Source organism: Diadema antillarum, unplaced genomic scaffold (genome assembly GCF_040938485.1).
Source record: "Diadema antillarum isolate AM-2024a unplaced genomic scaffold, OU_Dant_1.0 seq00000702_RagTag, whole genome shotgun sequence".
NCBI lineage: Eukaryota > Metazoa > Echinodermata > Echinoidea > Diadematoida > Diadematidae > Diadema > Diadema antillarum.
The window spans coordinates 495,001-508,989 of NW_027271607.1; the positions used below are offsets into that span (position 1 = coordinate 495,001).

At 36.7% G+C, this 13,989-nt stretch overlaps 1 protein-coding gene across 1 annotated transcript in view; it reads left to right on the forward strand.

Annotated features, from left to right (window-relative positions):
- Positions 1-13,296, forward strand: part of LOC139737749 (uncharacterized) — a 52,689-nt gene extending 39,393 nt beyond the window's left edge. The window contains exons 3-5 of the mRNA XM_071648425.1: positions 433-534; positions 10,350-10,475; positions 10,801-13,296. Of these exons, the coding sequence (XP_071504526.1) occupies positions 433-534; positions 10,350-10,475; positions 10,801-10,921 (349 nt within the window). The 3' untranslated portion in view covers positions 10,922-13,296. The remainder of the gene's footprint in view (positions 1-432; positions 535-10,349; positions 10,476-10,800) is intronic.
- Positions 13,297-13,989: the final 693 nt, after the last annotated feature.

Sequence of the window (13,989 nt, forward strand, 5' to 3'; positions counted from 1 at the left end):
CTAACACACAAGAATATTGTCTCTAGCAATTACATAAGAATTTTTTGGTAAATCAAAATACGTCCACCAACTGATTGACAGTATCGGCCACACACCGTTTCTGTCGATTTACAATTTAGTTGAATATCTCCTAAAGAATTCGAGAGGCTTTTTTTGTATTTTAGGATTGCAAGGCATGTATTGAAGGAGGCTGAACTAAAATGAATGTAATCATAATGGAGAAAACAAATACCAGTTATTCGCAACATGTACAGTTGGCTTTGCTTGGGTTTCTTTGATTTTCGCTGTTTCTCTCTTTTTTTTTTCTCATAGTATAAGCAGTGACATCTGTCACTTGAAAGTAATGTCCTCATGTGATTGCAAAGTAAATGAAAGACAGAACTTTTCATTTGTTTGCTATTTCTTGTTTGCTGTTGAATTGATTGTGAACAGACAAAATCGAGAGAGAAGGGCGCCCTCGGAAGGTTTTGAGCCAGCCACGTGGGACGACGGAGACGAAGCAGGAATGGGAAACGGATTCAGAGCGGACGGCATGTGAGTTCAAAGGTCAACCATTAGCAGCCGATTAGTTTATACTTTTTACGTTTCAAAGGTCATCAGAGACCGAGGGATGTGTGTATATAGCAAGATATTTTTGGGTAGAAACTAGGATTTAAAACCATGTTTTGTGGGTTAAATTTTGCTATCTATGGTAGTCGAGATTAGAATCACGGTTTTCATTGTTTTGTGAAGGTGCGATTCAAAACAGTGTTTCACTGAAAAATTAAGGTTTTGAAAGTCTTTTAATGCAACCGTGACTTCAAATAGGGATTGTGGTTGCACGCACGCCCTGTTTGACCAATATAATTACCACGGGACAAGCTGAGCGTACTAACATGCACAGTAGTGAGCTCTGGATCTGCGACGAGAACGCCAAGACGACGCAGCATCCAGGGTTGGCCAATGGAAACAGGTGTATCGCGCATGTGTAGAACACCACTTTTTCTTTTCTTTCCTTTTTTTTCACCTAACTGTCGTTGTCCTATAGCGTTCGCGCCGCAGATCGAAAGCTCTCTTATAGCACAGTCTGCTCGAGCTTGAAAATGCTCGGGATAAACTCGTACGCGCACCTCTATCAAACGGTGTTTCAGAACAGTGTTTCAAACACCATGTTTCAAAACCCTGTTTCTTGGCAGGCCTACACAACGTTTTATAAGCAAGCCCAAGTGAAACCAAAATAGAGTCCGCTATGCAAACTCAGCTGTGCTCTTTAGTCTGACAAAGTTTAATGATACTACCCTTTTACTCTTTATGATTAGTCGTCCTGTAATGCTTTGTTTCATGTTTGAATGTTGTTTCCCAACAAGAACAACTGCTGCCCCATGATGATGAGCGAATGAATGAGATTAAGAGGCGCTGTTAAATAAGACCAAACAATATTTCACGAGCGCTAATAAATAATGGTTACGTATAAGGAGGTAAATATCAAATATTGGCAACAAAGCTACCATTCAGAAACGCGCTGTACGCAAGCCAGACAGCTTCATTTCATTTCATTTCATTTCATTGTGATTTTATTTCAACACAGTTATAAAAGGAACTTCAAGTCCGCGCATAGAATATAACATTTGAAACAGAGCACAATAGATTCAGACTACAAGTTGAAAAAAAAATTAATTGCAGAAAACCTGACGTACAGATAAAAAAAAAAGATAATACACAAAGCTTTAATTTTTTAGGGGGATTGAAGGAAATCTGATACTCCCTATTCCATTTTTTACGAAGTGGAAGAGTCTAAATCCTGTCGTTATCCACACTTTTTAGGCAGCAAGTAAGTCATATAACCCAACTCTGTTAACAAGGCTTGTAAGATAAGAAAACTGAATTTCAATTTCAATTTCAATTTCAATTCTAATATATCTATGCAACGTTTTCTTTCAGGAACACAATGTACAAACGTAAAATCAACGATAACAGAAATTTTGCCAAAATTTGATCCCACCCACATCAAAACAGAAATGAAGTTTTCAACAACAACAAAATCAATCAAATCAAGTTTGTAAACTTAAACTATTTCAATTAAAGGGGATGGGTAGTAACTGATCATTGGGAATCAGACGGAATGCTGGGGGATGATTGTTCCAATCCTTGTGGGATTCATTTAAGAGTACACTATATATCTATTGTTGTGTGAAAATTATTTACTTCAGAATGGTCTCATATTCGAGGAATGTGCAATTTAAGGCCCTGTCACTGTGCAGGCATGCTAACGTGGAAACATTAACCTGCACATTTCTTGAATATGAGTCCATTCTGAAGCAAATAATTTCCACACAACAGTAGATATATATCTTACTCTTAAATGAATCCCACAAGGATTGGAACAATCATCCCCCAGCATTCCCACTGATCAGTTACTAGCCATCCCCTTTAAGACCTACTTAGAAATGTTCATTCTTTTTCTCCTCAGTGACATGCTCCATGTTGCAAGGGCCGTCTCAAAAAAATTAAACAGACATAATATTTGCTTGAAAAAAAATGTTGTTATCATGGCCCTTTGCTCTTGACAAAATGACTAAAATGACATTGATATTGATATCTAAACTGATAAGGAAATTATAATAACATTGTATTTCAAGCGCTAACTCGTAGCCTTATGAAACTGAATAAATTTTACGAGAATCTTAGATCATATAGGGTTAAAGAATCCTTCAAACGAACGCACACAGACACAGTTTGTAATTGTTCCATGACAAAAAAAAAGTAATATTCGCTTCACAATTATTCCAAGGAAAGCCCGCTGGCTGCTTGGTAATAAGGAAAACTCGAGATATGAAAGTAAGGTGGCAAATGTGGGCTGGAATTGTTGAAGACAAGAGCTTTTCTCAAAATCTTGTTTGCAGAAAATGCAAATGCAATTAAGTACGACGATTCATCGAAACGCAGTTTGAAAATCAGGTAGGATATTGTTATCCCCCGTGGATTAAACAACCTTTTTTATTCCTTGTTTAGCGTGTTCTTCTTGCCCGTTTTTCAATATTAGCATGTGTCTATGACACCGTGTGCAAGGAATGCATTCTTCAGATGAGACTTATGTTGACGTCAATGCAAAAGTTTGAGAAACCTTATCTACTGTACTTTATTTTACCAATATATGGAAGAGTAAGAATACATGGGGAAAACAAGTTTCTTCTATACCTCTCCTACAATTCAATTGCGTATCACGAATCCAATACTGACGTGCGTTCTTGTGCTCGGATGTTCAAACCTCTGATCTGATGTCTAAAGCTTTAGAAAATGAAGTCTTATCCTCAACAATTGAATCTTAACACTCTAATCCTACATTGAATACTTTGTGTCCTAAATGAAAGTGACACCAGGAGGCAGTTATCCATACATAATTTACCATTATACGGCCGGCAGAATTCACTACGCTGAAAAGAAGTGTATTCTTTTGAGCTTTGTGACAAGCATATGGTTCTGATCACAGAAATATAAATAGAGATATTAAAGCTTGCGACTGTTGTATTGCTGCATGGCAGGAAGGTATAGGGAATAATTAACAATTCCTGGGTTGTTCGAAATCAATGGTAAAAGAGAAATGAGAATTAGTTTTTATTTCATCTCCTCTCATAATTATTATACAGTAAGTGTAAGACAACATTGCCCTTTGTGCATAATAGCTCTGCAAAACAACAGTCAAAAGGTAACATTTCTTGCAGAGATATGGTGATCGTAATTGTCTTCCATATAGTTAGACCTTTGGCGTTGTTTCCGCACGATATAGGCCATATATATATATATATATATATATATACGCCTATACAGATTCTTTGTTTATTCCTTTCATTTTTGGATATTCTTTCTCTTTCCTATGTAGGCATCGAATACAAAGTTTGGAAGTAGCTATAACGAAAAAGAGAGTATAATATTTTCATATCAATCCAATCTTTAAGACTTTATCTTCCCTAAGTACCCCCACCTCCATTTAATAAAAAACAAAATGTACCCTATCTTTAAAATTAAAAAAGGTTGTAACATTGCCAAGTGTAGTAGCTTATCTTTTTATCCCGGCTTTTTCGCGTGTTGTGCCCACGAAAGATGCCACGTATTCAAACATCGATATGACTAATTCAAAATTAGACGATGGCTGAATATCATCAGTTAGGAGGGCGCAGTCGATTGCCTCCCACGCAAACGTGAAGCATATTATAGAAAACAGAAGAGGAGCAATGTGCGCCGCTATTCAAATATTCGCAAAACAGTTTGAATCTCTCGGTTCAACGGCCGTGCACGTCTCACGCGAGGGTTGATTCTTTTTCATCAATTCCCTGTCATCAATGATTCAATTCCAATCTCAGTCCGGCGAATGACGCCCAACATCCCCCATTCGATGACACTTTTATACGGCACCTAATTCCGACTGTCGAGAGTCATTTGTCGTTCCCTTTAATGCAGTTACGGTTCGGAAATCGTTCCATTTTCTTGAATTTTCTCTTTGATACGACGATATGAGTATCCGTTTATCATCTACGCTCAGCCAGCCCCGGTTTCACGTTGATGTATCTTCATTTAGAGTGACATTTCACTCAAGGCATCATTAATCGCTCAGCCGTTGGTTTTTTTTTTTTTTTTTTTTTTTTTTAGTCAAGTAACTTAGTTGCAAACAGTTTCTTTAATCAAAGAGATACTTTTTAAGACTATTACCTTTAATGAAGAAAGACTATTACCATTAATGAAGACTGAAGTGGAAAGAAAACTTTGCAAAATCGAAAACGACAGAAAGAAGCTGGAATGTTTAAGTTGAATCGAAAAATCTGCATAACCACTGGCTTGGACTCGATTATCTCCCACCATCTTTATCTTTTTTTTTTACCCATGTAGCGTCGCAGAGATTGATAAAAATATCGGAATATCTGCGCGAGTTTGTATAATTACTTTTGAAGTGAAATTTGAAAGGAAAACTGATAAATATAAATGTTCATTGAAATAGAGCATTAAAATAAATGATTCTCTCCGAAAAATTGAGCAGTAGCTTTGATGATACGGCATTACCATGAATGCGACTGTTTCAATCAATGAATCGAATTTTTAATGATTCAATTATACTCGTAGAGAAATGTCTTTGAAATCTCAAAAAAGAATTGTGTCATAACCGTACAATCATAGTAATAATAAAGATGATGATTATGATGATGATACTACTACTACTACTACTAATACTACTACTACTAATAATAATGATGATAATAATAATAATAATAATAATAATAATGATAATAATAACAATAGTGGCCATTTGTATGACGCATACAGGCCCACTTTTTGGTGATCATGGCGCTTCAAAAAAGAAAGAAAAGCTTTAAATAATATCAACATGTATATAATGCACTCTAAATTCAGTGATGGTCTGCAGACGGACAGCATGCCTCCACGTTTCAACTGCTATGATCTATTTTTGTAGGAAAATTCAAGTTATGGTGAATTATAGACAAGGCTTGGATTCGCGTCCCCGTCCGGAATTTGACCTTCACTAAAACGTCTAATTTGCCGACATTTAGCTGTGTAAGCTTCATCATATTCACGCAAGATCAAACTGATGTGAGTGCACCTCTTCCTTCCTCTCTTTCTCTCTCTCTCTCTCTCTCTCTCTCTCTCTCCCTCTCCCTCTCCCACCCCCTCTCTTTAATGCATATTTTTTTTTGTCTTTTTGTTTCCGCTTACCTTTGTACGTTACTAGAAGACAAAGGAATTTTTCAAGCACAGAAAATGAACTACGACTGATATGAAATATGAAATATGAATAGGGCGACATTTCTCATTAATGGAAACTTAGAGGTTGATATCATTGCCGTGGAGTCATGTCACGTTACAAAGCAACTCTTGCAAACACTCTCATGAGTTTTGTTCATCATGCACGTGGTTACAATCACGTTCACAATCACGTTTGATATTACAATGTCTCTCGTAGAATAGTTTGAATTTTGAATAGTTGTATTCAAGCATATAAACGCTACTCTATACCTTCCAAAGTGGGAGTACGTTAGTAGAGAAAATTACGCTCTGGCCCTTCTGTCCAGCGAAAAATAAAACAAACAATATACAAAGAATTTGTAGACGTTTATTTCTGTATAAGGATATTTGTGTAGGTAAATATTCCATAGAGAAGCTCCTGCTCATAAAGTTTCCACCCCCTCCCCTATTTTTTTTTCTTTTATCAAAAGAGTTAGAAAAGGGTTTGTCCTAACTTGCGAGCGCAGCAGATATTGATGTGGATTTCTTTTGGTACTCAACCCAATCTCATGAATAAGCTTGAGTAGGAGCCATGAATAATGGATGCATCTAGGCACCGACTTTTTTCTCAACTTTATCGAAAGGGTTCACTGCTGAGCGCTTAAAAGGATGGTATACTTTTGGCTGAGATGGAGATTCAGGTATAAACTCTTTGCGAGATAATTAGAACCTAATGATATAAACTATTAAAAGGCATACTATTCAAAGTTTATTTGATGAAAATCGGTTTTGAAATGGCAGAAATATCCACAAAATAAAGAGATCCTAATAAAGGATGGGTCCCGGCACCTTTTATTAGCACCACTCTGTTTTGTTTTGTTTTGTTTTGTGTTGGATATCTCAGCCATTTCAAACCCGATTTTCAGTCAAATAAATTTGTAATTCCTCTGAGAGTTGTATGCTCTTTAATATTTCACGAAATAGTGGTTTCTAATCATCTCACACAAAGTTAAAACCAGAATCCTCATCTCAATCAAAACTATACTATCCCTTCAACTCCTCTCGTCCTTGGGTGATGTTGCTTTCATGGCTATTGATGTTATCAACTTGTTGGATATCTTAGCCATTTTAAACCCGATTTTCAGTCAAATAAGCTTGTAATTCCTCTCAGAGTTGTATGTTCTTTAATATTTCATGAAGTGGTTTCTAATCATCTCACACAAAGTTAAAACCAGAATCCCCATCTCAACCAAAACTATGTACTATCCCTTTAACTCCTCTAGTCCTTGGGTGATTTTGCTTTCATGGCTGTTGATGTTATCGTTGGCTTGGCAATAGTGAAATTATAGTGCTCATGCAGTGCTGGAGAAAGATTGGACGGAATGCATTAAATAAATAAATGTATCTATACTCAACTTCAGAGGAAAAAGAATTGCCAATCTTTTGCACATAAGCGTAAGAGCTAATATTCTGAACTTGCTAATATTTATCATTGCAACAGCATCTATTTATGTTGTGTACTTTTCTTATCAACTAGGCCCTACTAAAAATTAATGGGAAATTTCATGAGGAGAAAAAGATACAAATTCAAGTCACAGAATTGTGTTTTCAAAGATTTGTTCGGATGTTAACATGGTGTTTTATAGCCGAAAGTATAGCATACAATCTGGGTGAACACAGATAAAGACACCCGGACTGATAGCGTGTAAGTCCTTTTCACGTTTGGTTTAGTAGAAGTATTCAGTCAAATTGTTCCATTGCTCATGTTGCTATAAACGACACCGTTTTCTACGAAGATCACTTTTTTTAGTTTTGTTAGCAAATATTGAGACAGGAGCCCTATCGTCATCCATGTAAAATGCACATTTGATTTTCTTTCTTTTGATTTACTGAGATGGGCCGAGTACTTAAGACATGTCTTCATAACAGTAAATGACCGATAACATGTTTACTTAAATTTACGTAAGAGATAGTTTGATAATAGGTTCGTAGTCATAGTTAGCTTAATTGTCACCCCTGTTATGCGTAACTGTGACGTTACTACCCCTGTCTCCCTCCTTCGCTCAGTCCATTATTATTCATCACTTGGGTTATTTTCTCACGCGAAACCTTGATCTATTATCAGTTTCACCCGTAATGACTCATAACCAATTTAATGTAAGAACAGACGCGATTTTCTAGGAATAATGCTCTGACAAACCACGTTACTCATTACGACCACTAAATAATTGGATGTTGGTGTATAATAAATGAACAGAAACGAGGGGGAAGCCGTGCTTGTTCGGGTCGAAAAAGGTATCGTTTTACTTTGAGCGCAAACCTTTGGGCGGTCAATAAGACGTTACACGCCAACCATCCGTTATTCTCCTTACACCATTAATCGGGCGCAATAACACTGATTACTCAACTTACACGCAGACACCTGTATTACTAATTGAACTCATTAACAGTCGTTAATGTCACACATATCGTCCACGTTTAGCTTTTACGGACCACAATTTAGCAATTTATTTGCGAAATCGGCTGTTTTTTTTTAAGCAACCCTCTGATCTGTGATTAATCATGACAAGGTTTGCGCTCAGTCGCGCCTCCACCGCGTGTCTTGTTACTGTTAATGAAGGTCAGTGTTCACGGTCAGACTTGAACAAATTGGCGAACTCTATACCCGGAGTCTGTAACTTAATAATGTCATTACGCTAGATGGACGGTTGTGATTTGAAATGTGTGCGGGTTTTTTTTTTTTTTTCTTAATTCAGTAATCACTCATTCAGTTTGAACGATGCTCCTCAGCGATAGAATTCTTAGTACACTTGGCATGCACAAGGGGTTGGCATAAATGCGTATTGAAGGTTTATTCTCGTTCTCCTAGTTTTAAAAGGGGCCGGCTTTTCTTTTCAATCTCTTATCACTGAAATGTCACTACAATTCCACGAAATCGCTTTGTTCGTTATGGTTGGTAATCGTGTTTGTGCGTTATAAAATAGTGACTACATGGTCTTTGAGGGGAATCACGTTGGTTTTGATAAAAAGCAAAAGAAAAAAAGAAAAACCCAAAAACAAAATAATGAGGAAGTGCAAATAATAAAGACAACAGTTATTAAGGTATAATCAGTAGGTTCCAAACATTTTGTTTTTATTTATGAATCACATTGTCATATATCATAATGATGATGAAAATCATCCTGTTAAGATCGATAGAAATATCGAAATTATCACAGTTATTACTTTCTATTTCGCCATCATTGTCATTGTCCTTTAAAACGAAAATGGATATTGCAATATACAATGTAGTTGGCAAATTTCATGTTGAATCTCTGGTCAGTTATTACTTACAGCTAGTGAACAGTCAGTTCAGAGTTGGTTCATGTGCACACGGGTTTAATGATTTGTTTTTTCTCTCTCTCAATTCGTTGGGCATTTCACTCGTTTTCAAAGCGACACAATTCGTAAGCTTGCCCTACGTAACAATTTATAGAATTTATCCGTCAGGTTCAAACAAACGATGGATTTGCATATAGACCAAATGACCAGTATGTTCCGTCAATTAACACTTGTGGAAGCATACATTTCATTATTTGGCACTAAATGTATTAACTTTTTTTGTGTGTTTCTATTATCAATGCCAAATGCCGCTTTTGACGTTATTTCTATGTACTGGCCGGCACTAACTACTTAACTAATAAGTTTCTAACATTTTGGGGTGAGATAATGAGAAACCTCATATTAAAAGTGAAAGAGCATTTAATTCCAAAAGGAATTCAACGTTTATTTGATAAGAATTGGTTTTGAAATGGCTGAGATATCCGAAACGGAGTGATCCAAATAAAAGGTGGGACCCAAATTTTATTACGATAGCTTTGTTTTACCTGGTTTTTGGATGTCTCAGTCATTCCTAAACCGATTTTAATCAAACAAACTTTGATTTCCTCTTAGAATGGTATGCGCGGCATTGTTTCAGAAGTGGTTTCTTGGTATATCTCGCAAAAAATCAAAAGCCTTATCCTCATGTCCACAATGATAAACTATCCCTTTAAATTATCATTTCATCACAGATGCTTATCTCAATGAATAAGCCAGTTCGGGGTTAGCTCATGGGCACATGGGTACAAATGACCTTTCTTCTTTCTCAGTTGATTAGGCACTCCACTAGTTTTCAAGCGACAGAAGGCATATTGAGCTTGCCCGAAGTAACAATTATGGAAATCATCAGTCATGTTCAAACAAAGGATGAACTTGCGTAGGCTAGGTGACCAGAATGATCCATTAATTAGCATGTTGGAAAGCATCCATTTCATTATTTTGCATTGAATGTATTGACAATCTTTTCCTATTGATATTGTCAAATACCACTTGTAATGCCAGGGGGATATGCTGGCAAGCACCACTAAGGATCACTTGAATAATCATTACATCACATATGCTTATCTTAGTGAATTTAGAAACCAACATGGTCTGCTGGTACAGATGACCTTTTTCTGCTCATGCTCAAAGTGGAACCCCGAACTGGCTTATTAAAAAACCAATTTGCCCAGTTACTACAAAAGACATTTTTCTGCTCATAATCATGCTCGAAGTAGAACCCCGATTTCGCTTATTCCACGCTTTCTTGTTGTTTCTTCTTTCTTATTTATGACCAGCGCCAAGAGAATAGCAGACAACGATTTTGCCGCCCTCAGACATCAGGAAAGGGAAGACAGTCTTCGACGTAGTCTCCTACTCCAGGCTATGAATGACATGATGGCCAGGGCGGGAAAGCGATCATCGTACGTGATCAAACACTTATTGAAGTATATTTGATCTTCTTAAGACACCATTGTAATACAGCTTTTTTTCACTTAATGTCCATGATTCTAAAAGCTTTGATTGTATTCTAGCAAGAAAATATACATTTGAACATAGAGTGACCTCGAACCAAAAGTGACCTCGTGGCAGATGGTCTCCGGCTCGGTTCACACTGTCTTGTCCGCTCGGATTGGGAATAACTTATTTTAGTTCCTTCTCAGGGAGTTCACAAGAATGTAATTATTATAATATATATATCCTTAATAATCTTAATGTGCTTGGTCTTGTTGATTTCTGTCTTTTTAGCCCGGCGCAAAAACGATCTTTCACACACCATGACTACGCAGCGTTGAGACAGGAGCTTGAAAGCGGTCGCCTGTACAGGGCCCTCTTAGACCAGCTGCTAGGCGGAGAGAGCACTCGCTAACCGCCTGAGAACTGGGAACCCCGTACCCAATGCCATTAGCAGTATCAGCAGCAACACAGCGACAGCAGCATGGGAAATGACAAGCCAAAATAGTCATGATAATAAAAATTTCAATTACGATAACAACAACAACAGCAGCAACAGAATATTCATGCGCCTTTCAACACGTCCCTCCAATTAAGAAAAAAAAAAACAGACGGACAGAGAGGGAACACACCTACATTTACGCACACACACACGTACAAAAAGTTTTTTTTTTAAACAGCACTCATCCCTGTCTGAAACCCATTGCTCAAGGAGAAAATGTTATTTCATACCAGTCTAGCTGATTATAGAATGGTCGTCGATATTTTGCATAATTATGGATCTTCGTAGTTTATGAATATTGAAAACGAGATTTTCAAAATCTTAGATTATTAGATTTCTCTATTTCCAACCTCAGTGTGCTGTCTGCCTTATTTCCTTGTTAGCTTTCTAGTGTGTTCGTTTCTTGTTTCCTTTTAAACGGTTTAGGGTGGGCTCAAACACGTATTACTTTGGTCGTGGTTTTCTTTTTGTAAAGAAAACAATATACTAACATGTCTTCATGATATTTCTGTGAATAAAGTGTGTCATACTCAAGCGAATATGCTACCTTTGGTGTCACAATCAATCATACTACAGAAACAGAAGCAGGACAAGGAGGGAGGTAGCTTCTTCCATGATAATGGTAAGGTTCTCAGTTAAAGAGCGCTCTGAAATTGTCTTTTAAACTAGGTCATATTTCAATCGACAAAAAACGTTACGTAGAAAACACTCTTTGTTTTTGTTATTCGGATACAAACACAGTCTTTATCTGGCCACAGCTGGAGTTATATTTTTCAATACATTTTGAACCTTGAAGTGAAAACCTTACCACAGCAAATGAAATATTTCCACGTGCGTATATCAAGAAATCACCAAAGATTGGTGTCGCTATTGTGTCATGGTCTGATTCCTATTGCCTATTTTTATTGGAAGAATTTGTAATATGAATCGCAGCGCTGTGTAAACAATCATATATCTTGGTATTTATGATATTATGTCAAACTTATATCAGAACGAAAGAGGTCGGATGTTTAAAAGTGTGAGACAAGTGTAGTTAGCATGCACGGAACAGATCTTTTATTTGGGGGTTCACAATCACACACCATAACCCCACTGTTTGCCTTTTGCCGCGCAATTTCAGCATAAGTACGAGCTATTGTTTTCACTAAGAAAAGAAGAAAAGTAGAAAAGCAGAAAACAAAAAAAATCAAAAATAGGGTATAAAAGCGTACACCCTGTAAGCAAGGGCGGGGTCAAGGGCCCATTATAAGGTTCCTAAAAGCTCATGGAGTAAACGTTCTTGCTGTTGCTATTGCACTTCCACATTAAAAACATCTGGCACAAAGGTTTTGATCAACACCAATGATATTTCTCGAACCGATGGCCTAACTATTCCATCTTAGTTGTTTCCTGTCAGAAAAAAAAAAGATACCCAAGGAATTTTCGAAAAAGCAATAGCCACTCACCCCCTTGGGTGACCTGTTAACGCCCCATGCATACATCTGGATACGGCTTCAAGACGTTAATGAGTTCTGTTGTGTATCTTGTACTAGCATGGTCATGAGTTTCAAAGACGGCCCAAAATGAAGCGATTTGCGGAACCATGTAGGTTATTCGTTTGCTTTCTACATAATGTATATCTCTAGTTATTCCTAAAAACAAATGACAAATTAGACTTGAGTTGGAATGGTGACTCTCCATAGGTTGGGGACATAATATGATTGCATTTTCTTCACTGTTGTTTAATAAGTTATATTTTTCTTCTTTCTTTATTCTATTTTTCCTTTCATCCACCGTCCGCTGCATTTGATATACCGTCCTTCTTAAGCAATCATTATCTTTATCTGTCATTTGCTCAGTGTTGACAATACGAGTTGAGATAATAAACAATAGTTACTTTCATAGTAGTTGATATTTCTCTTTTACTTGTATAAACAGGCCATAATATATTTTCATCTAACCCGCTTGGAACTCATTAGTTTATATCCAACGAATTAATTTTGTGTATACAGGCCAACAAATAAATGCATCTTTGTAAAAGCCATGTTGTTAGTCCCTCAAGATTTGGTATTCCAACATTTTAAGATATAGCTAGCATGTATTTTTCCCCAATGCTCTCAAAATGACTTCATTACATTTCAGCAAGATCCATTTTTGAATATATGAATGCTCCGGCAGAAATCTTTGAGAGCAGCGGTATTGCCGTGAGCATAATCACGCCCCTCCTTTGTAAAGATCAACGCAGAATATTGAAGACGTTTCTATGCTATTTATTGATAATCCGGCAATTAGGCAGAAGATCTGTAGGGCTCTTTTTTCCGCAAATACTGATAGATAAGCCGTATTTTTATGACAGGCGTCAAAGACCCCAGTGTAGAAGTAAGCATATGTTTTTATTTGTAAAAATCACAGCATGTTTTTTTCTTCTAGATCTCCTCTATAGCTAGTCTTTTCTTTGTATATCCATTCATCATTTGGAATCTTTTCTTGCTCTGAGTATTATTTTGATGTTTGTTTCCTTGGACTTTTTTATGCAATTACGATTAATGATAAGACCACAAAAACTCTATCAAACTAGATGTTTTCAATATCTCAATTCTATTCATACAAAAACATGTAATTGCTGCGAATAATATTTGGATCGGATCAAAGATATCAAAGGTTTTCGAGGTCGCAATTGTTCTTACGTTTTAATTTGTAAAAATCGAATGTGTCTCTGTTTACTTGATTGTGTTAAATCTATTGAATAAAGACAACTTAATCCTTCGAAAACAATGTTTTGAAAATATTTTGTAATTACTGAAAGAAAAAAAAATCGATTGAGCAGACGAAGATTTTCTCTGATGGTTGTCATTTATCTCCTGTTTATACATGTGTTTCTGAAATACATTCTTCTGCCTCGCCCATTGATACGTGTGTGTAAATGATAATGATTTGTACATGCCCATGATATAGCAACCGCTTTATGAAAAACACCTGGACGGTAGAATGCTTGAAGAAAA